General features: G+C 40.8%; 1 protein-coding gene across 3 annotated transcripts in view; it reads left to right on the top strand.

Annotated features, from left to right (window-relative positions):
• The window catches only part of LOC132820995 (gamma-taxilin-like), an 86,815-nt gene extending 60,007 nt beyond the window's left edge, over window positions 1-26,808 (top strand). For all 3 annotated transcript variants that reach the window (XM_060833448.1, XM_060833449.1, XM_060833450.1), the window contains exons 4-10: window positions 1,374-1,544; window positions 3,614-3,808; window positions 5,219-5,338; window positions 7,097-7,171; window positions 7,568-7,660; window positions 19,300-19,395; window positions 21,575-26,808. In XM_060833448.1, the coding sequence (XP_060689431.1) occupies window positions 1,374-1,544; window positions 3,614-3,808; window positions 5,219-5,338; window positions 7,097-7,171; window positions 7,568-7,660; window positions 19,300-19,395; window positions 21,575-21,910 (1,086 nt within the window). In that variant the 3' untranslated portion in view covers window positions 21,911-26,808. The remainder of the gene's footprint in view (window positions 1-1,373; window positions 1,545-3,613; window positions 3,809-5,218; window positions 5,339-7,096; window positions 7,172-7,567; window positions 7,661-19,299; window positions 19,396-21,574) is intronic.
• The last annotated feature ends 394 nt before the right edge of the window (window positions 26,809-27,202 follow it).

Here is a 27,202-nt window from a genome sequence, read left to right as displayed (position 1 = left end):
GTGTGGACCCAATGGGCCGAATGGCTTGCATCCACACTGTAGGGATTCCATGATCTACAATGAATGTGGTTGGGAGGTGAGGGGGTGGGGGGGGGGGGTGGGGGGGGGGGGGAGAGAGTTTGAACACCTCTTTCAAACATCAGTCTGAGTCTGTGCACTATTAGTCCTGTGACAATAGTACTACAGCAGTGCCTCCCCATGTGTCTGAAGGAAAATTATTGAGGGACTAACACTTTGTTCTTAAATCATTAATTACTTGTGTCACCAAGATGTTTTGTTTTTAAGACATTGATTCATGTGCTTTCTTTACAGAAACATGTATTTTTGTTTGATTTTCCTGTGGGTGCATGTGTATCTCAGGAAGAAAATCTGTTGTGCTTTTCTGCATTTCTTGTGTTAGCTATTTATTAATTTCTTCTTTCAAAATGGATTTCATTTTTCCAGTTGTGTATTCAATATCCACACATTACTAGATTTTAAAATTTAGTGTGTTCTAACCTGTTCTTTGATTTATTTTATGTTACCTGTTATTTATTTATGCCTTTTAGTTAACAACCATTAGCTCATTTTAATTACTTTTCCTCCGTAGAAAGTTTCAGAATTTCTCTTGGCCTTTCTCTGTTCTGGTAAATGACTTGAGTGTCTTTGGTTTCTCTTGTAGTTAAAACCCTTTATCTCCGGTATTTGCAAAAGTTGAACATTGCTTCTTTGTTTTTGTAATCTTCATCCTGATTACATAGCTCAGGATCCTATTCACAGATTTGTCACTTTGTTTTCCCTACTTTAAAAAGGTTAAAATATTGCTAAGTCTCTCTGATATTGCTTTTATCAATTTGTTTTCATATTGTTTTGATTTCTTATCACAGTGTATTGACTGATGGTGAAATGCAGTGTGCTTCAGGTCGAGTAATTGTTCAGTCTAAGAAGCAGCGATCAAGATTTTGGGAGATTATTTTAGCTTTTTTATTTGTGGATTATTGGTTTGATAATTTACATTCAAGTTGGTTTACTTTGTAGCAGTCACTTTTGTCATTGCATACTTAAGATAGAAAAGTGCCACTTATATGCATGCATTTCTTTATTGTATCAAATAGATTTAATGATATTAATTCATTTCAAATTGCCCTTCACGCTGACAGGACTATAATTAAGTACTTCACTGTGATGTGGTATCGTGCAATTTGCTTTTACACACAATATAGTTTGGATGATAAATTCTAACAGTGCCACTGGCTGTTACCTCATGTTTAAAGTGGGTATATGCAATATCAAAGTTTCATGCATCTGCTTTAAGTAGGTGAGCAGATTGGCAGCAGGACTGAAAAAAAATGTCATTCTTTTGATGTGTTAATCTGATTGTTTTTCATTCCTAGTTGGAAGAGAACAGAAGTGTCCAGAAGCAAATAAAACTACTTCAGAAGAAACAGGCACAGATAGTGAAGGAGAAAGTTCATCTGCAGAGTGAGCACAGCAAAGCCATTCTTGCTCGCAGTAAGCTGGAAAGTCTTTGCCGTGAACTTCAGCGTCATAATAAAACATTAAAGGTGAGTGTGTTCTGCCTTTGACACAGTGAAGGTTAAAAGTACTATACAATCTAGTTATTTAGCTTCAGTTTATTTACAGCATTTTATTATGGGAGTGGCTTTATTGTATTTTATAAATTGTGCCTGAACTACAGAGATGGACGTTATGGATATCTGTCATGTCTTGACAAACTGAATTCAATTCTTTGGTGTGGTCATGAGCATGATAGTCTATTATCTCAGGATGTCGCCTACATGCACGTGTAAATGACATTTGAAAACGTTCTGCACAGGGATTAACAAAAGTTTCAGTTGCCGCCAAGTCAAGAAGTGTACAGAGTATCCTTATGTTTGTTAATGGAATGTGGACATCATTGCCTTGACCAGCACTTATTGCCCATTCCCAATAGGAGGAGATGGTGATAAAGCCTGATTAAAGAACTGCAGCCTTTGGTGTGTAGGAGCATTCACAGTACTGTTAGGAAGGGAGTTCCCAGCATTTTGACCCATCAACCACATAGGATCGGTAATATTGTTCCAAATCTTTGTGATTCAGAGAGAAACTTGCAGTTGGTGGCATTACTTGTGAAAGACTCAGACACGTGATCGAAGAGTGGTGGTTCGATTCTCTGTATTGCAGATAGTCATTGCTTGGCACATGTGGCGTGAATGTTATTTGCAGTGATCAACCAAGTCTAGATATTGTCCGAGTCTTGCTACATATGGAAGCAGACTGTTCAGTAGCTGAGGAGCTGTGAATGATGCTGAACATTGTACAGTTATCAATGAACAGATGGGAGCTGGATACTACGGAGGTATTGCTTGTGTGAGTGATCACAATTATGGCAAATAGAGTAAGACACATGGCAATAGTTAATTATAGGCCATTGACCAGCTTTTCAAATAGTTCATAACTGTGCTGCATCTTAACTCTGTTTAACTGTCTTGTATATAATCTCTGTATATATCTCTCTATATAATGGTAAAACTCCAGAATAAGAAATTTCTTCTAGGGGGAATAATCATACTGGCAAGATGAGCAATTGCTAATTTAGAGTGCAAACTGACCAGGTTTGTTAAAAACAAAAGACATTCTATGAGTTGAAGCCTGGCATGATACACAAGGTGATTGTGTTTCAATCTGTCTTTCCGTGAATCCCAGAACATATGCTAGCTTCTCCTTGAGGTTCTTTGTACCTGTCCTCTTGATTCAGGGCGTTCTTCACCATTTTAGCTCAGCTGACCTACCTTTATCTTATGTCTAAATTTCTTTAGCATTTCAACTTTAGTTTCCGGGTTTATGAAAACTGCGAGTGCAATGTGACTGGTATTTGCCAGTGCTTTCTGACAAAGATAGGTCACTTTTACTTTTATTGCCTGGCTTACCATCCTATGATATTCAATGAGATGATATTGTTGATATTCAATGAGGTGATATTTTAATGACATTAAGTTCTAATGTTAATTACTGCCAAACAACCTTCCAGGCACTCAATGTTGATCGAGTCTCACTGTATTAAGTTTTAGATATTGTAGATTTTAGCAGCGCAAGTTTTGAATGTTTATTACTTTTTCTTTAATTCTTGATTTCTTGAGCCAATCTTCCATTCCCTTGTTTTATTTTCCTCTTTGGAGCTGATTTAACTTTGAATGCACCTGCTGTAATTTACACTTGCATCTCAGACTTTGCACCGATGATTTCACAGACCTTCGGTCTGACTAGTTAAAGAAAAACTAATCGTTTTCCCTGTTCACTCCTGGGTGCCAAATGTCCTAATTTCTCCCTCTGTAATGTTTACAGCTCGTGTTTTCACCAACTTGTGCAAAAGTTGTAAAATCTTAAACGTGGATGGGCAAGTCTAAATAATGGCTGATGCTGTCACCGGCCCTGTCACAGCAAAACTTGGGTTTTGATGGTTCCTAACTCTTCCCAGTAAAACCGATAGTTGCTCTTTTGGTCGTCAGTGCAGTGATTATACTTAGTGATTTCCCTGATCCAGTTTTTACTTCTGCAGACTGTTTTCTTTACATTTGACAGGAATTCAATTGGCATAATGAACTGACCCCAAATGCTTTTTTAAATTACGCAGGAGGAAAACATGCAGCGAGCACGGGAGGAGGAAGAACGTCGCAAGGAAGTGACGGCACATTTTCAAATGACCCTCAATGAAATTCAGGCCCAGATGGACCAGCACAACCTGCACAATACAAAGCTGCGACAGGAAAACATTGAACTAGCTGAGCAACTGAAGAAATTAATAGAACAGTATGAACTACGAGAAGAGGTGATCTAGGGTTGTTCTGGATTATTATGTTTTGCTTGTGATGGAGGATTGTAGATTGTAAAATATCAGAAGTTTTCCAGTGTAACTCTTTAGCTTTCCAAGCTTTCTAATAAGCAATACTTATTGTTGTCAGAATTAAATTTTATATTTGTACATTACTTTCTAATGGCAAACTTTCCTCACTGTAAGTTTTAGTGATAATAGCTGTATGTAAAGCTGATAACTCAGTTGATCCCAGGTATATAGGGATTGCCTTATGAGGAGAGGTTGGGCGTGTACTCATTGGACTATAGAAGAATGAAAGGTGATCTTATTGAAACATACAAGATTCTAAGGGCATACAACGGGGGAATTTTGATAAGGTTGTTTCGCTTGTGGGAGACGGTACAACCAGAGAGTATAATTTCAGAATTAGGGACTGCCCATTTAAGACAGAGATGAGGAGAAATTTCTTGGCTTGGGGCAGTGAATCTGTGGAATTCTGTATCACAGAGGGCTGTTGAGACTGGGTCATTGAGTATATTCAAGGCCAAGAAAGTCATTTTTAATCAGTAACAGAATCAAGGGTTGTGGGGAAAAGGCAAGACAGTGGAGTTGAGCATTTTCAGATAAGCCATTATCTCATTAAACCACAGAGTAGACTTGAGGGCTGAATGGCCCACTGCTGCTACCTCTAATGGCCTTACAGTTGCTCATAACATTCACAGAGCATATGGAGGCACCTATTTACAGTATTCCTGGAAGCTTCAATTTTAGTTGTGGTTTTGTGTACTTTCATTGATAATTGTGTAATCTTAGCTGTTGACAAATTGGCCAGATCATATAATATTGTGAGAAACACAAGTTAAACAGTTTAGTGGTTGCTATCTCACTGTGGTTAAACTTTGGCAATTATGTAACAGATAATCAAAGTTTAATTTTAAAACTGTGTATGCCTATTCTAATGAAGTGGTTATTAGCAGAAGTAGTGTGGTGTGCAGTTGTCACCACTAATCAACATGCAAAATGAAATTATTAAGATTTCTTCAATATGTGTTGTACCTGACTTCCTTTTATCCAAAGAGACCTGGATATGAAAGGAAGTTATTTGTTTTGTATAGATATTTTTGATAGCTAGAGCAACAGCTGTAGAGTGTACTGCAGCTTCTAGTGTCAGATCCACTCTGGGTAATAGACAGAAAATCCATTTTTAATTGGGTTATTTGGTTTGATCCTTAGCACTTCGTAGCTACTGCTCCTGTCAGCTTCTAATAAATAGAAATATTGTTTTCCCAATGATTTTTTTTAAATGGACTTCTGCTGGGGATTAATTTATTTATCAATGTTGATACTTTTTAACTGTCATTGTTGACACTGTGATGGCTGGGTAATTTACTTTGTCTTGTTCCTGCTCTCCTTACCCCTCTATAGCATATTGACAAAGTTTTCAAGCATAAGGAACTACAGCAGCAATTGGTAGATGCCAAGCTCCAGCGAACTACAGAGATTATGAAAGAGGTGGATGAGGAGCATCATAGAGAGAGGGAGTTTGTAAGTAAAGGCTGTTATTCATTATACTTTCACTGTTTGCACTAAAGCTGCATGTTATCCATTTCTGTAGTACATTGCAACTCTTGGAAAACAGCTAAATGTAGTTGATTCTCTGGACACATTTGAATTGCTTTAAACTGCTTTCATAGGAGCTATAAAGAATTTTCACATCTTTTGTTACAACCAGCTCCATCCTGCATGTTTCAGTTGTGCATTGATTATTGTTTGTTTATCTTTTGGGGTATTGATTTAGCTTTTCAATTTATCTGTAACTTTGCAAACATTTTCTCCCCTTTCTTTAACTTTGAGTGATTCACATCCCAGACTTGAGTCCATCCAATGTGTTAATATATTCACAATTTAACACATTCTCATAATTTAATTAGACAAATCTAAAAATATGTTTTAAAACATAAAATACATTTGTGATTGATAATGCCCTTCCATATATAGTGTATTTGCAAATAGTCTTAAAATGAAAAAACATACTGTTGGTGCATTGTGTTTGTGTAGCTGTGTGCTCAATACTGCCTCTCAGTCTTGAAGTTTCAGTGAAAGTATGATTGGTACCAATTTAGAATTAACCAAGGGATTTATCTGAGGGCTAATCTTGCATTACGTAGCGACTGGTAACATAGTGCCATAGGCACTTGCCTGCGAGTCCTTTGTTTGTCTCCTTTCAGGAAAGAGTGCATTGCAGAAGCTAAAAGAAACGAGTCAGAATGTTTAAATGTACAGATTAGTTTTATCTCTGATCAAAATGTGCAAAACTACTGCAAATCATTATGAACACTGCACGTCATGTTTACTTGCTTTAGAGAATAGAGGTGGCACAGTGGTTAGCACTGCTGCCTCACAGCGCCAGGGACCTGGGTTCAATTCCCGCCTCAGGCGACTGACTGTGTGGAGTTTGCACGTTCTCCCCGTGTCTGCGTGGGTTTCCTCCGGGTGCTCCGGTTTCCTCCCACAGTCCAAAGATGTGCGGGTCAGGTGAATTGGCCATGCTAAATTGCCCGTAGTGTTAGGTAAGGGGTATATGTAGGGGTATGGGTGGGTTGCGCTTCGGCGGGTCGGTGTGGACTTGTTGGGCCGAAGGGCCTGTTTCCACACTGTAAATAATCTAAAAAAAAATAATCTAATAACTGAGGTTTTCAGTTAATGGGTTAGACAGATGATCCAGAAATATTTTCCTCCTCAATTCTCCATTTATGTTTTTTTACATTTAATGACTTCATTTTGAACCACATTGAAAGTCTGCTTTCAGTATGGTCAGCTTCACCTACCTAAGTTTTCACTGCCATTTCGTACCAACATGTTTTTGAATTACTTTTATTTTCTGGAGACCTCCGGTACATATCTCTGGATTCCAGGCTCCCAAAAGACTCAATAGGCTGAATACTGAGGGGAAACACAGCTCCCAGCCTCTATCAATGTAGCCAATAGGCTGTATGGTTCCTAAAGAAGTAGGTGAGATTTGTTCTCCCTCTTATAAAGAAACATTAACAGAACTGAAAGGAATTCAAATCTAATGTTGACCTTGCTTGTTGTGTATCTTCTTTGCAGCATTCCTCACACTGTTCAATCACCCCAGGATCTTTGGTGTAATCTAGCTGTTCTTCATGCACAACAAAACTTCTCACTGTACCTAAGTACACGTGACAGTAGTAAATCAAATCAAAATGTTCTGCCATTCTAAATATGAAGGTGATGTGTAGCATTTTAAGAAATTACCTGTTTGTTTTTGTTCTATTTTGCTAGCTGCTAAAAGAAGCGACTGAATTGAGGCACAAGTGTGAACTGATGAAGCAGCAAGAGGCACAACTGAAACAACAGGTATATTCCAGCAAACTATTGGTCCTTCCACCTGGCACTCAGTTTTTAGATACCAGCTACTGCATTCTTACCTCAGAATATGTAGGATAGTCATTGCCATTGAAAGATCTGTCTTGCTGTCTGAAACTTTCAGAAAGAAATCAAAGAATAATATATCCACTATGGGAGCAAACAAACTAAGTGAACTGATTTTTAAAAAAAACACCCTGAGGAGAGACAACATGGGAAGATTTGAGACTTTAGAGTTGGAAGGAAAAGAATGGACCACACTACATGATACCTTTTGAAGTGATAGCAACAAATCAAATAATCTTGATATTTAATTTTGAATTGCTGCAGTCATATTAACAAACTATCAGTTAATTTGTTATATGTCCGGTGCTTCTTGTTTTGTAGCTTTCTCTGTATATGGATAAGTTTGAAGAATTCCAGAGCACATTGGCAAAGAGCAATGAAGTTTTTACAACGTTCAGGCAGGAAATGGAAAAGGTAAAGGCAGACTGACCAATTTTTTTCCCATACTTATTTCAACTTCGTATTGGTTGAACCATCAACCTCTTAGGCAATTTTCTGATTTTGCTTTATTTTGATGCTTTACCTTCATTGCATTTTGTACTCTTGGAGTTTGGAAATCAATTATTTCTCATTTGATGAATAAATTATTATTCAAAAATTGAACAGAACCAGCAACTTGAGATAGGTGCAAGTTGATGGCAGCATGAATTTGAATTTTCTATGTAAATTTGCAGTCTCAGTGCTATTCACTTACAGACTTATGAAGTGAAACCTCTTCGATTCTAACTATTAGGGAAATCAAAGAGGCTGAAATGTTGCAAGTTACTCTTTATTTTAAGCTACTCTAAAAGCTTGAAGCCTTCCATCAAGGGGGCTAGAAGTGGAGGCTTGTATTCATCTACCAAACAGGCTGCGCCTACAGAATTAGACAATAGGTGCAGGAGTAGGCCATTCTGCCCTTCAAGCCTGCACCACCATTCAATATGATCATGGCTGATCATCCTTAATCAGTATCCTGTTCCTGCCTTATCCCCATAACCCTTGATCCCACTTTCCTTGAGAGCTGTATCCAACTCTGTCTCAAATGAATCCAGAGACTGGGCCTCCACTGCCCTTTGTGGCAGAGCATTCCACACAGCCACCACTCTCTGGGTGAAGAAGTTTCTCCTCATCTCTGTCCTAAATGGTCTACCCTGTATTTTTAAGTTGTGCCCTCTGGCTCAGCACTCACCCATCAGCGGAAACATGTTTCCTGCCTCCAGAGTGTCCAATTCTTTAATAATCTTAGATGTCTCAATCAGATCCCCTCTCAGTCTTCTAAACTCAAGCGTATACAAAGTGAAGCAAATGGCACTGAAACAAGTTGCACAAGCTGACATTTATTGCATAGTCCCCAGTTGCCCTGAAAAGGTAATGTTGGGCCAACATCATGAACGTGCCCTGCCATTCAGTATCTTGCTGAGCCATGTGAGAGGGCAGCCATCCTCATTAGTGTGGGACTGGAGTCACTGAGGTCAGTGAGCACTGATGAAAGGTCACAGGCCTGAAATGTTAACTCTCCTCCTTTAGAGCATAGAACAATACAGCGCACAACAGGCCCTTTAGCCCTAGATGTTGTGCCGACCTGTGAACTAATCTAAGTCCACCCCCCTACACTATCCCATCATCATCCATGTGCTTATCCAAGGATTGCTTAAATGCCCCTAATGTGGATGAGTTAATTATTTTGGCAGGAAGGGCACACCCTGACCACTCTCTTGAGTAAAGAACCTGCCACTGACGTCTGTCTTAAATCTATCACCCTTCAATTTGTAGCTGTGCCCCCTCATACAAGCCGACGTCATCATCCTAGGAAAAAGACGTTCACTGTCTACCTATCAAATCCTCTGATCATCTTGTATGTCTCTAATAAATTCCCTCTTAGCCGCCTTCTCTCCAATGAGAACAGACCCAAGTGTCTCAGCCTTTCCTCATAAGACCTTTCCTTCAGAGCAGGCAACCTCCTGGTAAGTCTCCTCTGTATCTTTTCCAATGCTTCCACATCCTTCCTGTAATGAGGCGACCAGAACTGTACACAATATTCCAAGTGTGGCTGCACTGGCATTTTGTATAGTTGCAGCATGACATCACTTTTCCGGAACTCAATCCCTCTACCAATACACTGAATGCCTTCTTAACAGCACTATCAAACCTGGGTGGCAACTTTCAGGGATCTGTGTACATGGACTCCAAGATCCCTCTGCACATCCACAATACCAAGAATCTTTCCATTGACCCAAATATTCTGCCTTCCTGTTATTCTTCCCAAAGTGAATCACCTCACATTTATTTGCATTGAACTCCATTTGCCACCTCTCTGCCCAATTCTGCAGTTTATCCCAGGCAGCACGGTGGCTCAGTGGTTAGTACTGCCACCTCACAGCACGAGGGTCCCAGGTTCGATCCCTGCCTCAGGTAACTGTCTGTGTGGAGTTTGTGCATTCTCCCTGTGTCTGTGTGGGTTTCCTCCGGGTGCTCCGGTTTCCCCCCACAATCCAAAGATGTGCAGGTCAGGTGAATTGCCCATAGTGTTAGGCGCATTAGTCAGAGGGAAATGGGTCTGGGTGGGTTACTCTTCAGAGGGTCGGTGTGGACTTGTTGGGCCAAAGGGCCTGTTTCCACACTGAATGGAATCCCCCTGCAACCTTCTTCTACATTGTCCACTTCTCCAACAACTTTAGTGTCATCTGCAAACTTACTAACCCATCCACCTATGCTTGCATCCAAGTCATTTTTAAAAATGACACACAGCAGTGGTCCCAAAACAGATCCATGTGGCACACCACTAGCAACCGGATTCCAGGCTGAATATTTTCTATCAATCACCACTCTCTGTCTTCCAGAAAACCAGTTTCTAATCCAAGCTGCTGAGTCACCCTCAATCCCGTGCCTCTGCATTTTCTCCAACAGTCTACCGTGTGGAACCTTATCAAAGGCTTTACTGAAGTCCATGTATACCACGTCAACTGCCCAACCCTCATCCACATGCTTGGTCACCTTCTCAAAAAACGCAGTGATGTTAATGAGACATGACCTGCCCTTGACAAAACCATGTTGACTACCTCCAGTCAAATTATTGCTTGCTAGATGATTATAAATCCTATTTCTTATAATCCTTTCCAAAACTTTTCCTACAGCAGACGTAAAGTTCACTGGTCTATAATTACCTGGGTCATTTCTACTGCCCTTCTTGAACAAGGGCACAACATTTGCAACCCTCCAGTCCTCTGGTACTAAACCTGCAGACAAGGATGACTCAAAGATCAAAGCCAAAGGCTCCAACATCTCTGTAGCTTCCCAGAGAATCCTCGGATAAATCCCATCCAGCCCAGGGGACTTTTCTACTTTCACTCCTTATAGATTCGATAACACCTCTTCCTTATTAACATCAATCCTTTCTCGTCTAATAACCCATGCCTCATTCTTCTCCTCTACAATATTCTCAGTTTCCTGAGTGAAAACAGATGAGAAATATCCATTTAGCACTTTTCCAATCTCCAGAGGGTCCACACGTGACTTCTCATTTCAGTTTTGAGTGGCTCTATTCCTACCCTAGTCATCCTTTTATTCCTCCCACACCCTATAGAAAGCTTGAGGATTCTCCTTTATTCTATCTGCTAAAGACTGCTCATGTCCCCTCCTTGCTCTTCTTAACTCTTTCTTTAAATCCTTCCTAGCTAATCTGTAACTCTCCATCGCCTCATCTGAACCATCTCGTTTCAACATCACATAAGCTTTCTTCTTCTGCTTAACAAGAGCTACAGTTTCTGTAGTAAACCACGGTTCCCTTACCTTATCACTTCCTCCTTGCCTGACAGAGACATACCTATCAAGGACACACAATATCTGTTCCTTAAACAGCTCCACATTTCCATTGTCTGCATCCCCTGCATTTTGCTACCTCGTTCTATGCCTCCTAAGTCTTGCGTAATTGCATTATAATTGCCCTTCCCTCATCGATAACTCTTGCCCTGTGGCATGCATCTATCCCATTCCTTTGCTAAACTAAACATAACCGAATTATGATCACTCTCTCCAAAGTGCTCACCTACCACTAAATCAAACACCTGGCCTGGTTCATTACCAGGCACCAGATCCAGTGTGGCCTCCCCTTAATCCATAGATGCTGCCAAATCCTGTATATATTTTCAGCATTTTCTGATACTGTGAAATTTCCAGTATTCACAGTATTTGGCTTTTAGATTTCTCTCAATTGATTTGGAGACTCTTTACTGAAGTAATGAATTTATAAAGGTGCCATATGGAATGTTGGTATGTTTTGTTTTTAAAAAAAGCAGATCTCTGATCTGAAGTTGATTTATTTTTGTTATAAGTCTGTCATCCACACAATGTAAATTTCTTATTGCATTGACGTCTAGAATATACAGTAATTTGGAAAATTGCTCATGTACATCCTGTCGACAAATCACAGGAGAAATCCAACCCAGTGAATTATCACCCTAACACTCTACTCTCTGGCAAAGCAAGGGAAGGAGTTGTTGACAGTCCTATTGAGCAGCACTTAAAGGCACGAAGCAGAGGGTGATGGTGGAAGGATGTTTCCAGTGGTGTACTGCAGGGTTTGATGCTGGGTCCCTTGCTGTTTGTCATGTACGTTAATGATCTTGACATGGTATAATCAGTAAGTTCACAGATGATATGAAAATTGGTGTGGTAAATAGTAAGGAGAAAAGCCTTAGACTACCAGATGATATAGATGGATTGGTCAGATATGCTGAACAGTGGCAAATGGAATTTAATCCTGAAAGATGTTTGGTGATGCATTTTGGAAGGGACTAATGAGGCAAGGGAGTACCTGTTATGTGGCATGGCCCTAAGAAATGCAGAGGATCATCTTGGTGTGCATGTCCATAGATACTAAGGCAACAGGACAGGCAAATAAGCTGATTAAGGCGGCATGGGGTATTTTTATTGGTGAAGGCATTGAATACAAGAGTAAGGAGATTACGATGGAGCTGTGTATAGTGTTAGTTTGGCCACAACTGGAGTACTGAGAGATCCTGGCTGCCATGCCATGGGAAGGATGCAGTTGCATTAAACAGAATGCAAAAGAGACTCATCAGGGTGTTTCCTAGACTGGGCCGTTTCAGCTGTAATGAGAGACTGTTGTTTTCCTCCAAACAAGAAGGTGGGGGGTAGCATGATGGCTCAGTGGTTAGCACTCCTGCCTTACAGCACCAGGGACCCGGGTTTGATTGCAGCCTCAGGTGACTGTCTGTGTGGACTGTCCCCGTGTCTGTGTGGGCTTCCTCCTACAGTCTATCGTTGTGCAGGTTAGGTGGAGAGACCATACTAAATTACCACAGTGTCCAGGGCTGTGCAAGTTAAATGGATTAGCCATCGTAAAAATGCAGGGTTATGGGGATAGGGTGGGGGGAGGCGGTGGTGATGGGGGAGGGATGCTAGGTTTTGGGTGGGATGCTGTTCCAAGGGTCAATGCAGACTCAATGGGCTGAATCACCTCTTTCCACATCCTAAGGATTCTATGATTCCATTCTTTGATCTGAGTGAGGTGTTTAAATTTCTAAGGGACATAGATAAGGTAAACAGGGAGAAATCTCCCCGTTCTAGGAAGGCTCAGTAACCGAGGTCACAGTTTTAAGGTAAGGAGCAAGAGAATTAGAGCTGATTTGAGGGGCACTTGTTTTCAGCCAGATTGTTGTGTTTTTGACACTGCCTAAAAAGGTGAGAGAATGAGGAATCCATGACATTTAAGACATATTTAGGTGAACATTTGGAAGATACACATGGCTAAGTGCTGGAAAATGGGATTAGAGAAGGTGGATGCTTGATGACCGGCAAAGCCGCAATAGGCCAAAAGGCTTCTTTCTGTACAGTTAAAGCTTTGTCTTCACTGACTTTCACTTTGGATTAAGCCTGGACCCCTCAGCTCCTGCCAACATCACAGCCTTGGTCTGAAGAGCTAAACTCCAGAGCTGAGGTGAGAGTAACTGTCAAATGTTGCCTTGATGACGAGGACAGAGTGTGACTTCAAGGATGCCTACCAAAACTGGAGTCAGTGGGGACTCAGGCTAAACAGGCCACTGGTTGGAGGTCATAGCTGGCCCAAAGCAAGATGGTTGTGGTTGTTGGACGTCAGCCAACTCAGTCCAAGGAGCCAAGTGCTGGCAAATGGGACTAGATTAGGTTTGGATATCTGGTCTGTATGGACGAGTTGGACTGAAGGGTGTGTTTCCGTGCTGTACATCTCTCTGACTCTATGACATCTCTGCAGGAACTCCTCATACTGGCTATTTTCTAATCACTCTGTTTAGAGTTGCTATGATGCACCTCTGGAGCAGGTGGGACTTGAACCTTGGTCTCCTGGTTTAAAGGTAGCAACACTACCACTGTATCTGTACGTCTGCTGTCCTTGTCATTCTAGGTGATTACAAGTTTGGAAAGTATTGTCAAAGGATCCTGGCCACAACTGGAATACTGAGAGTAAAGTTGCTGAAGTAAACCTTATAGACAATACACTCTGCTGCCACTGTCTGGAGCCCTGTCCTCGGTCCAACCATCTTCACCTGCTTCAATGACTTTCCTTTACTGTGGGGCGGCATGGTGGCTCAGTGGTTAGCACTGCTGCCTCACAGCACCAGGGTCCCAGGTTCGATTCCAGCCTCAGGCAGACTGTCTGTGTAGAGTTTGCGTATTCTCCCTGTGTCTTCGTGAGTTTCCACCGGGTGCTCCGGTTTCCTCCCACAGTCCAGAGAAGTGCAGTGCAGGTGGATTGGCCATGCTAAATTGCCCATAGTGTTAGGTGCATTAGTCAGAGGGAAATGGGTCTGGGTGGGTTACTCTTCAGAGGGTCGGTGTTGGGCCAAAGGGCCTGTTTCCACACTGTAGGGAATCTATTCTAATAAGGCCAGAAGTGGGGGTGATTGCACAATGTACAGTACCACTCAGGACAGGTACTGAAGCAGTTTGTTTCCATATGCTGCAACATCTAGGCAATATTCAAGCTCACAAGTGCTAGGCAATGATCATCTTCAAAAAGAGAGAATTCAAGCATCTCATCTTGATGTTCAATTTCATTGCTATTGTTAATTCTCCCACTATCAACATCCCAATGGTCACCATTGAACGGAAACTTATGTGGACCAGCTATAAATACTGTGGCTGCAAGATGCCCTGATTAATTTACCTTCTGGCTCATCAAGCTTGTCCACCCTCTGCATAGCACAAGTCTGGAATGTGATAGAATAGAAAAGCTTCCTGTATATGTGCAGCTCCAACTGCACTTAAGAAGCAACAATATCCAGGACAGAGCAGCCCATATAATTAGCAGCAGATCCACATTCGCTCCCTCCACCATTGTCAAGGATAGTATTACAGCGGTGGAAAGGACGATGGAGGAAGACTTGCCATTTGAGGTAGTTTGGGCTGAGGTTGGAAATAGGAAAGGTGAGGTCACCCTGTTAGGAGTTTTCTACAGGCCTCCTAATAGTCCGAGAGACGTAGAGGAAAGTATTGCGAGGATGATTCAGGAGAAGAGTGAAAGTAGCAGGGTAGTTGTTATGGGGGACTTTAACTTCCCAGATATTGACTGGGAAAGCTACAGCTCGAGTTCGTTAGATGTAGACAGGCCAACAAGAGGTGAGGCTATACTGGATTTGGTTCTAGGCCAGGTGTCAGACTTGGAGGTAGGTGAGCACTTCGGGGATAGTGACCACAACTCGGTGACTTTTACTCTAGTGATGGAGAGGGATAAGTGTGCACTGCAGGGCAAAAGTTATAGCTGGGTGCAGGGAAATTATGATGTGGTGAGGCATGCGTGGATTGGGAAAATAGGCTTCAAGGGAAGGACACAAATGATATGTGGAGCTTGTTCAAGGAGCAGCTATTGGGTGTCCTTGATAAGTATGTACCAGTCAGGCAGGGAGGAAAGGGTCTTGTGAGGGAGCCGTGGTTTAATAAGGAATTGGAATCCCTTGTGAAAGGGAAGAGGGCGGCCTATGTAAAGATGAGGCGTGAAGGTTCAGTTGGGGCGATTGAGAGTTATAAGGTAGCCAGGAAGGATCTAAAGAGAGAGCTAACAGCAGCGAGAAGGGGACATGAAAAGTCCTTAGTTGGTAGGATTAGGGAAAACCCAAAGGCTTTCTATAGGTATGTCAGGAATAAAAGGATGACTAGGGTAGGTATCGGTCCAGTCAAGGATAGTAGTGGGAAGTTGTGCGTGGAGGCGGAGGAGATTGGAGAGACACTAAATCAATATTTTTCGTCAGTATTCACTCAGGAACAGGACATTGTTGCTGATGTGAATATTGAGTCACAAATGATTAGAATGGATGGCCTTGAGGTATGTAGGGAAGAGGTCTGGGGAAAACTGGAAAGGATAAAAAAAGATAAGTCCCCTGGGCCTGATGGCATTTATCCTAGGATCCTCTGGGAAGCTAGGGAGGAGATAGCGGAGCCATTGGCCTTGATTTTTAAGTCTTCGTTGTCTACAGGAATAGTGCCAGAAGACTGGAGGATAGCGAATGTGGTCCCCTTGTTCAAGAAGGGGAGTAGGGATAGCCCTAGTAACTATAGGCCAGTGAGTCTCACTTTTGTTGTAGGCAAAGTCTTAGAGAGAATTGTCAGGGATAGGATTTATGAACATCTGGATAGGAATAATGTGATCAAGGATAGTCAGCATGGTTTTGTGAAGGGCAGGTTGTGCCTCACAAACCTCATTGAGTTCGTTGAGAAGGTGACCAAGGAAGTGGACGAGGGTAAAGCAGTTGATGTGGTGTATATGGATTTTAGCAAGGCATTCGATAAGGTACCCCATGGTAGGCTACTGCAAAAATTACGGAGGTATGGCATTGAGGGTGCATTAGAGGTTTGGATTAGGAATTGGCTGGCTGGAAGGAGACAGAGGGTAGTAGTTGATGGTATAGGTTCATCTTGGAGTGCAGTTACTAGCGGTGTTCCACAAGGATCTGTTTTGGGACCATTGCTGTTTGTCATTTTTATAAATGACCTGGAGGCGGGGCTTGAAGGCTGGGTGAGCAAGTTTGCAGATGATACGAAAGTTGGTGAAGTTGTGGACAGCGAAGAAGGATGTGGCAGGTTACAGCGGGATATAGATAAGTTGCAGAGCTGGGCAGAAAGGTGGCAAATGGGGTTCAATGTAGCTAAGTGTGAAGTCATTCACTTTGGTAGGAGTAACAAGAAGATGGATTACTGGGCTAATGGTAGGCTACTTGGTAGTGTGGATGAGCAGAGGGATCTTGGTGTCCATGTACACAGATCTCTGAAAGTTGCCACCCAGGTAAATAGTGCTGTGAAGAAGACATATGGTGTAATGGGCTTTATTGGTAGAGGACTTGAGTTCCGGAGTCCTGAGGTCATGTTGCAGTTGTATAAGACTCTGGTGCGGCCTCATCTGGAGTATTGTTTGCAGTTTTGGTCGCCATACTATAGGAAGGATGTGGAGGCACTGGAACGGGTGCAGAGGAGGTTTACTAGGATGTTGCCTGGCATGGTAGGAAGATCGTATGAGGAAAGGCTGAGGCACTTGGGGCTGTTCTCATTGGAGAAAAGAAGGTTTAGGGGAGATTTGATAGAGGTGTACAAGATGATTAGGGGTTTAGATAGGGTTGACAGTGAGAACCTTTTTCCGCTAATGGAGTCAGCTGTTACTCGGGGACACAGCTTTGAATTAAGGGGTGGTGGGTGTAGGACAGATGTTAGGGGTAGATTCTTTACTCAGCGGGTTGTGAGTTCATGGAATGCCCTGCCAGGAGCAGTGGTGGACTCTCCCTCTTTATGGTCATTTAAGCAGGCATTGGTTAGGCATATGGGGGTTATTGGGCTAGTATAGGTTAGGTAGGCTTCGGTCGGCACAACTTCGAGGGCCGAAGGGCCTGTACTGCACTGTATTTTTCTATGATGTAAAGCGGTGGCAATTTGAACTGTATACAAGATGCACTGCAGTAACTCACTAAGGATCCTCTGACACCACTATCTAAATTTGCAAACATCTGGAAGGACAAGGGCGGCAGATGTATATGAGCACCGTCACCTACAAGTTTCCCTTCAAACCACACACTGTCCTGATTTGGAGTTAAGTCTTCATTCCTTCACTGGCCGAATCAAACATCTCTCTATAGTAGCACTGTAGGTATTTGTATAGCACGTACATTAGAAGCAGCTCACCACTACTTTCTCAAGGGCATTAGGGGATGGGCAATAAATGCTAGCCAATCTGTGATATCCATATCCATGAAAAAACATTTGAAAATTTTGGCTTTTTGCATAGAATTACTAGTGAGATTTGACCTAACTGAGTTTCTGGTGTTATAGAACATAGAACATAGAAAGATACAGCGCAGTACAGGCCCTTCGGCCCTCGATGTTGCGCCGACCGAATCCTACCTAACCTACACTAGCCCAATAACTTCCAAATGCCTATCCAATGCCCGCTTAAATGACCATAAAGAAGGAGAGTTCACCACTGCTACTGGCAGGGCATTCCATGAACTCTCAACCCGCTGTGTGAAGAATCTACCCCTAACATCTGTCCTATACCTACCACCCCTTAATTTAAAGCTGTGTCCCCTAGTAACACCTGACTCCATTAGCGGTAAAAGGTTCTCACTGTCAACCCTATCTAAACCCCTAATCATCTTATACACCTCTATCAAATCTCCCCTAAACCTTCTCTTCTCCAATGAGAACAGCCCCAAGTGCCTCAGCCTTTCCTCATAAGATTTTCCTACCATTCCAGGCAACATCCTGGTAAACCTCCTCTGCACTCGTTCCAATGCCTCCACATCCTTCCTATAGTATGGCGACCAAAACTGCACACAATACTCCAGATGAGGCCGCACCAGAGTCTTATACAGTTGCAACATGACCTCAGGACTCCGGAACTCAATTCCTCTACCAATAAAGCCCAGTACACCATATGCCTTCCTCACAGCACTATTTACCTGGGTGGCAACTTTCAGAGATCTGTGTACATGGACACCAAGATCCCTCTGCTCATCCACACTACCAAGTAGCCTACCATTAGCCCAGTAATCCATCTTCTTGTTACTCCTACCAAAGTGAATGACTTCACACTTAGCTACATTGAATTCCATTTGCCACATTTCTGCCCAGCTCTGCAACTTATCTATATCCCGCTGTAACCTACCACTTCCTTCCTCACTATCCACAACTCCACCGACTTTTGTGTCATCCGCAAACTTGCTTACCCAGCTTTCAAGCCCTTCCTCTAGATCATTTATAAAGATAACAAAAAGCAATGGTCCCAAAACAGATCCTTGTGGTACACCGCTAGTAACTGCACTCCAAGATGAACATAGTCCATCAACTACTACCCTCTGTCTCCTTCCAGCCAGCCAATTCCTAATCCAAACCTCTAATGTATCCTCAATGCCATACCTCTGTAGTTTTAGCATTAGCCTACCATGGGGAACCTTATCGAACGCCTTACTAAAATCCATATACACAACATCTACTGCTTTACCCTCGTCCACTTCCTTAGTCACCTTCTCAAAGAACTCAATAAGGTTTGTGAGGCACGACCTGCCCTTCACAAAACCATGCTGGCTATCCTTGATCACATTATTCCTATCCAGATGTTCATAAATCTTATCCCTTACCATTCTCTCTAAGACTTTGCCCACCACTGAAGTCAGACTCACTGGCCTATAGTTACTAGGGCTATCCCTACTCCCTTTCTTGAACAAGGGGACCACATTCGCTATCCTCCAGTCCTCTGGTACTATTCCCGTTGTGCACTGCATTCTGTAAATCTAACTTTTTGTCAACTTAAAACAGAACTGGGATGTTTTTGCAATAAAATTGTCAGAAAAATACCAAGTAAGTCCTTGATGGCGTTGTGCTGCATGCTCAGTCAATGGATCTGTTCAGTTGTTGCATTTCTGAAACCAACTGAATTATGTTGTTTTAGAAACCAGAAAGTAAATGAATGATTTGAAGAAGAAAACCTCAGCCATATTTGATTTTATGTAAGCAGCATCTTCTTTGTAGAGGGTTAAACATGTTTTGGTGTGATGTCACATTGAATAGAGTCTTGTTTTTCCCTTATGCAGATGACAAAAAAAATCAAGAAGCTGGAAAAAGAGACCACGGTGTGGCGTACTAAGTGGGAGAACAATAACAAAGCACTCTTACAGATGGCTGAGGAGGTGTGTGCTACTTTTGTTAATTGTCACTTAGTCCACATTACAAGCAATGAAGAACTGTGTGTTGTATTTGTACTGCGTGGGTGTTTGTTTGCACAAAAGGTGCAAGTTCTGGACTTGTAACCTTGATTTTTCTAAGTACCTACTTCGCAAAAAGCTGGTTTTCTGTAACTTGCTCAGAATTACAATTAAAACACATGGAAAGCGATGACATTCAAAATATTCCCAAAATGACAAACCAGTACATTTAAGGTTGGGAGATGTAATGGACAAAGGATTCCATTGAACTTCATACCTTTACACAGCAACATTACACCTCAATCACTTTCTTTTTAAGGGCATGTTTTCAGCTTCACATGAGATATACAGAATGACAACTGTTAACAGTTTAAAAAGTGTGTGGAATATCTGCATTATCCTTCCCTTGGCTTGCAAAATGTGGTGTAGTGAGTGATGAACGTTCGGACAAACATTCCCATTTTTCCTGCAGGAAATTTGTACTGAAAGAATGTTCCCAGCTCCATGTCAGGGGTGACAGGTACTCCGGAACTTTGGACAAATGTTACATTTGGTTGATGGCCATGATCAGTATATTGGAAATCAGTAGGAACAGAATTCTGCTCTTTCCTTACAAGTAACTCTCCCATTCATGTTAACTCCATAATTTCTACACTATATGCATGTTTTAACAAAAAGCTGCCTGTTCAACAAGTTGTCCAAAATTTTAATTCTTCACCCAGCATAAAGGAGCTACATGTTGAGGACTGTCACGCAGAAAATAATCAATAATTTGCATCATGTATCATTTTTGAATTAAGATATGTGCCACTGAGCTTCTGCGAATAGGGATGAATATTTTTCGCTGCAGTAGTGTTCCTAACACTGTCATTTCATTTGGTTGTGTGGAGGAGCGGTTTCATTTTGTTATGTAAAAGTGCTTTCTGTTGCAATGCTGTATGTAAGTTGAATGGAGTAATAAAGCACTTTCTGCAGCTCTGATACCAGTTCATATTGCTGCAGAGACAATGTGGGAAGTAAATGATGATCACAAGCTGATGAGTTAATGAGTCTTGAGTAACAGCCCTATATTTACTGCTAGTCGCTTGATTGTAACATTCTCCATGGAGATCTACTTCATTAACACCCAGAAATTTTTGAGCTTTTAAAAAATATTTTTTGTTTAAACCCATGTTGCCTCTCTTCTTGCTCCTTTTACTATTTTAATATGTAAATGGAATTCTGAACTAATGAAACTTGTGTACCTTCTCCAGGGATTTAGCAGACCCACCACGTTTTCTCTGTCCTTTGCTGACAGCTTGCTATTCCTGTTTGAAAATAGATATTGACAATTATTGTAGGTTTTGTAAGGTAACAAGATCAAAGACCTATTTTGGCTGAGTCTTCCCTTACAGATGTTAGCCTAATGGAGGGAAAAAAAAGTTTAAAATCCATAGAATGATGATCTCCCATTTTATTTTGTAGTTGGCCTCCCCCCAACTTATCATTTGCATGTCTTTGCTTGAATTTCTGCTTCTCCTTTATGCACAGGGCTGCTGGAAACCAAAGCCACCTTTTTGAAATAAGACAGTGCTGGATGGTTCCCAGATATCAATAAATTGTTTCGTGCTTGGGGAATTCTACCACTATTTCAAAGTCCAAAAATATGCAGGTTAGATGGATTGGCTGTGTTAAATTGCCCGTAGTGGCCAGATGGAAATGCAGGGTTACAGGGATAGAGCAGGCAGATGGGTCTGGGTGGGATGCACTTCAGAGAGTCAGTGTGGACTTGATAGACCAAATAGCCTGCTTACACACTACAGGGATTCTATTTCAAAATTTTCCAAAATATTACTATTGTAATATAGGAAACACAGCAGTGAATTTGTGCACAGCAAAGTCCCCTAAATAGTCATTTGACTCGGACTAGATCTCCCCTTTTGTGCTTGTGATATAAAGATTGACTAGAACCCAAGGAAGCACCTCCATTCTCTTGGGAGTAACACCATTGAACCATTTCTGTTCAGCCTACTGAGATGACTTTGGCTTAATGTTTCATCCAAAAGGTGGAATCTCTGACAGTACAGCACACGTTTCTGCATTTCTTAGCTGTTATTAAGTAATTGGCTTGAACTTGTAACACATTGAAGAAAGATGTAATACTATTTTTGCTGTTTTAAAACAGAAGACACTTCGAGACAAGGAATACAAAGGCCTACAGGTGAAGTTGGAGCGGTTGGAAAAGCTTTGCAGAGCCCTGCAGACAGAGAGGAATGACCTCAATAAAAAAGTGCAGCTTCTTCAGTGTCAGCTTTCAGGAAATGATCAGCCTTTAGATCTGACGGAAGAAGACTATCAGGCGTGCAAGACCCCAGATCCTCCCGAACTGGCGGTGGTGAACACTTCGAGTCAGGAGGAAGCTGGAAGCCAATCTCGTGCTACAGCTATTTTAAATCAGGAATGTTCAACTGGCGACTTAGAAAATGCAGTTGTGGCTTCGGGCATAGATTCTGTTGACTAAAACTATCTGTTTTAAAGAGTTGTGTGGAGTTATATATTTTTGTGTAATTATTGTTTGAGTTGTTTCTTGGTAATTATTGGCTTTGTGGTGAGAATTTCTTACACATTTTTCTACCATATCTGTATTTTCTTAGGGGAAAAAGGAATTTATGTGGTTCAAGTAGTTGTATGGTGGGTCAAGTTTAGTCTACTTTATAAATTTTCATAATTAATTACAATTCCTTCATTTTTAAAATTGAAATTTTTGACATTGCAATCCACCACAACACAATACTTGGACTGAGATGTAAACATTTCATGTAATTTTAATAACAGACGAGTAACTTTTTTTTAAAAAAACTGAGCTTGACTTTTTTCACAATGTAGGTGCAACTGGATATGTTTGATTGGGACATGCTTCCAGAGGAAGGATTGCTGTTGGCTTTTCGGACATTGTGCTTTTTGGATCTAGAACTTCCACAAAGCACTATTTTTTGAGTGAAACACAAAAATGTGGGAACATCTAGTTTTAAGAGTTGGAGAGTAACAGTCTGTAGATTGCTTCAGATAAACAAAGGTGGATAGGAAACGGGGTCTATTAGCTGAGTGCCCTGTACCTTTCTCGTAAGTTGTCTTCACATGCCTGTGTCAGAAAGAAGCTTTCAGTGGATCATGATCCTCAGTAAATGTGTTGGGATTGAGCTTAATTTTGTAGGCCATTCTCTCGCTGATATTTTTGTTAGTTTGCAAAGCTCTGATGTCCCAGCATTGGAGCTGACTCAAATTTGTTAGTGGCAATTGACCTTAAAAAAAATCTTTATTTTGTTTTGTAGCTTGTTTGGTCAAAGCTGCCATTTAATTTATTGTTTTCCTTCGTTTATACTTCATAGAGTTTTCGCTGACGCAGTTTGTTTTTGAAATGTAGCTGTGGTAACTGCACTATCCTTTCACCTCAGGATTTGAACCTAGACCAAAGCTAAGGAGATAAAAATCCAGTGTCCCTGGTTCCAAGGGTTCCAAATTAAATTAGTTTTGACAGTCTGTATATCTGGTGCATCTGGGTCTAATAAGCCCAAAGCTGTCAGTGGTAGACCTATCCCTCAGTTATTGTTGATGGAAAAATAAACATTGGTTAAACATGGTGTATGAAGAGTGGGGTCCTATTGAGGTTACTGGTGAAACACATTTTAACCATAGCAGGAACTTTTAGCTTCTAAAGCATGCTAAGCAACCCCCATCACCCTTCCACCCCCAAAACTAAATGCTGGGAAACTTGACCAACCAACTTGAGCCCTGGATGTGAAAAGAGACATAATTGATTACAAGATCCCTGTGGGTTTTTAACTGACATAGTTACCTATAAAACCGTAACATTATGAACTGCCTTATCACTATATTAACTATTAAACAACACAATTCTCATTTCAGAAATGCTGATTCAGGCCCTGTTTTAGTCAGATTTTCATGTTCAGTATTTAGCTGTTTTCTCTATCTCACAACTGGTCACCTCTTTCTCGCTCAGTCATATCTGTAAAACAATATTCTAAGTTGATTTGTCTCAATGACAAATGTACTTGACGCATCATTTTTATCTCTTTTATCAACTCATTTATAGACTAGTTATGGAGGTGATCATTATGAAGAATTTCTGAGTTCCTCATTCAAGAAAGAATGTTGAGGAAACTGCATCGCAGTTGTAAGAGTTTGAAATTGATTCATAAAGATCCACCATCATGCTAACATTAGAAACTGACTACATGACAATGACTCATGAACTACTGGTTACCAAGTGCTATATTCTGTCAACATTTTCCTGTTAGTTTCAGTCAGCTGGACAGCTTATGTATTCTCTATGCAGTGTTCCCACTGAGTTGTGCCATTGCTACACAATCCTTGGGAATGTGCTGCGTAAGGAACGCATGTTTAATAAAGTTCTTTTAAGATGTGAACATGCATTTTAGTATCTTAAAGGGATGATGTGGCACCCAAAATAGGGAAATCGAAGAGATTGGCTTCCATGCAGTATATCCTGCCATCTTTCCATTCTGCCTTTAACTCTCTGTTGTCTTCTTGATGCTCAACAAAGTATCAAGGTTAACAGCACTCTGTTAGGCAGAATATGCTGGGGTTTTTTTCCTGTGTGCTGAATTACTCCGCCTAAACCTGATGGTGTGGTTATTGGTTTCTTCTGCTATCATGACAGTTGCCATGCTAGTTGATATGTCAAACATTCAACTTTATCTTTTTCAGTTCTTTGCTCATCCTTACATTTCTCTCTGGGATGTTATGGAATGTGAACCTATAAACCTCTTATGAATATGATTTTTTGTTTTGAGATGTTGAGTTTTCTTTAATCTCTTTGTAGTACATGAAAATAGACCACTCCAAGTTTAGGTACATCCTGGTACATCTGAGTGCAAAGACTTGAAACTAACTTTACAGCCAGAATGTGTTTTGGAGTGGGCAAGTACTATGTACTTTTTGGTACAGAAGTTAATCTTTATTTGCTGAAATGTGTGTTGTAACTCAGCACTTAATTGATTTTGTATTGATCTGGAGAAAGCTACTATTCTGGAGCAGCCTGAACAAAACTTGTCCTCAGGCCTCATACAAAAGGAATATTCATTGGGATCATGTTCCTATGTTCAGTTTAAGAGCGAGTAGAAGGTGCAGGAAAAGCTCAGCAGGTCTGGCAGCATACATGAAGAGAAATCAAAGTTAACATTTTGGGTCCGATGAACCTTCCTCAGAATTCAGGATCACCGGACTCAAAACATTACCTGTGATTTCTCTTCACAGATGCTGCCAGACCTGCTAAGCTTTTCCAGCGACCTCTGTTTTTGTTTGATTTACAGCATCTGCAGCTCTTTTAGTTTCTTCAAGTGAGGAGAAATTGTTTGGGAGGATGGAGCAAAAGTACCAGCTTTTCTATACTACTTGTGCACAACTTAAAGTTGCAATGTAAGATGAAATATAGTTTTCTACAGGTGAATTTACAGAACAAGACAAAGAGCTACTTGGAGGATGGCAAAGTTGGTTTCACATCCTATTGGATGCATGAACACTCTGGTACTGGGAGCTCAAAGGATTCAGTTAGGTATTTTGTGTATTTGTGAATGCCAGAAGAGAGGGATTTCAAGAGCAAAAGTCGAATTTATGCCCATTTGAGTAGTTCCTTTCATTTATAAGCAATAAATCCATGGCTGCTTTCACTACATTCAAAATGATAGACTAATCACCACCACTGCATCTGAAGTTCAGTTACTGGCCTATTGAAAAGATACAGCAGTTCTAGCGATATTCAAGGGGAAAAACCCACCAAGGTGAGAACCACATTCCAAACAATGCTTGTGAATGGCCACTTTCCTCACTGATAATCAATTATTACTTTTTAGATAAAATATTAAGTTTATTTGAAGCCGAGCAGAAAGCATTTTAACCGATCCTGATTTCATCATTGAAATCAGAGCATGTTTTATGTATAATGTATTTAATCCACAGTAGAATGAATTGATGCACTAAGATTTCTGTAGTTAGGATGCACTTAATGCAACTATAAAAATTGAGACAAAATTGAGTAGGGACCTGGAACAGTTACACACACAAAAACAATCTGGCATCTCTCGCCGATGGTAGCTGGAAAAAGATTACTGTTCGAAGCCACTCTAAGACTAGGGTTTGCTTTGATATGTTGTGGGTACAGGAAAGCCAACTGGTATTTCTGGTTACTGGAAAAGCACAGCAGGTCAGGCAGCATCAAAGGAGGAGGAGAATCGACGTTTCAGACAGAAGTCCTTCTTCAGTATTTTTATGCCCAAAATGTCGATTCCCCTTCTCCTTTGATGCTTCCTGACCTGCCGCGCTTTTCCAGCAACACATTTTTAAGCTCTGATCCCCAGCATCTGCAGTTCTCACTTTCTCCTGGTATTTTTGGTACCCAAAAGCAGAGAATTTTTAAGCCAGTTTCTGTAGTTTAGAATAAATTATTGAAGGTATACAGTCTGACTTCTAGCAAACAGTAAAATATCTCTCATGTATTTCAAATAAGATGGTGAAATCAAGCAGTTAGTTACAATTACTTAAACACTGGCTGTAATCTAATCTAAACCAGATATAATGTGATTCATGTGACGTCGCCTTTTAAGATAGTTATTTATCGAGCTGAAAAAGTCCCTTGTTTGACTGCAGTCAGTATCTTAACGTTGATACCAATTTGTATGCATTCTACAATTATAAATCCCTGATTGTGAATTTCCTCTGTTGAAATAAGTCTTCAATCCAATCCCTCCAAGTTAGTTCACCTTTCTGTTCACTTTGTGGTATTTGCACTTGGCTGGCAGAATTACTGCCTGTTTTCGATAATAATGTAAAGGTGTCTAGCAACTTATCAGAAAAAGTAAATAATGCCTGCTCAACTCGTCATCATGGAACAACTCCAGCACAGGTTGAACCTGTTACTGTATTGTTCAGCGCTGACTTAACACTCTATGTAAATTTGACATCAATTTGCAAAATTGCTATCATCTGCTATCTAAGATTCAAGGAATCTGTACTGCCTGTTAAGTTACACTTCTCATCAGGCAAACAAAAATGCTGCTTTGTGATTTAAATTTGTTTGTTAAAAGATCATAACACACATATCAAACTATATTGACCAAATTATTTAACTTACAAATGTGAAATGGAATACCTTTTAAGCAGCATAATTGGCCAGTGTGATTGAGATTCACAGATGATTTCTTTCTGATCTACATTATTGACTGACTCTTACACCCTTTACATTTGTTCCAAATATCCTCAAATCATTTCAGAAAATGCATCCAGACTGTAATTGGACCAAACTCCTTTTCACGTGTGGTAAAATTGTCCATAGCACTTAAACTGCCTTTTTAACAATTTTTGAAGAGGCTTGTTGGATTTTTTGACCAAGTAATTATTTAGTGTAATTGCTTGCACGTAAACATGAAATACATTAATATATAAATTGAAACATTTTGCTAAAGCTACCGGTTTAGAATTTTCATGACTAATATTGGAGGATCAGATCTCACATGTATTAAAAGAACATTGCTTTTACTTTCTACAGTTTTTCTTTTAAATAACCAGAATATTACACAACATGCAAAATCTAGTGAAGATAGTGTAAAATATTTTGCCTGGTTGTTGATTGACATAACGTCAGCAATTTAGGTTAATTCTTATTCTGCTTCTTGTTTTCTTAACAACCCCTTGTGGCATAGCAGGTGATTTCACTCCATGACCAGTAGAATCCATCCTTTCTCTTTGTTGCTTAAACTGATCTCAGTGGAGATGA

This window comes from Hemiscyllium ocellatum, chromosome 12, assembly GCF_020745735.1.
Source record: "Hemiscyllium ocellatum isolate sHemOce1 chromosome 12, sHemOce1.pat.X.cur, whole genome shotgun sequence".
Classification (NCBI taxonomy): domain Eukaryota; kingdom Metazoa; phylum Chordata; class Chondrichthyes; order Orectolobiformes; family Hemiscylliidae; genus Hemiscyllium; species Hemiscyllium ocellatum.
Note: the sequence above shows the minus strand (reverse complement) of the source record. Positions and strands in the feature narration are given on the sequence as shown.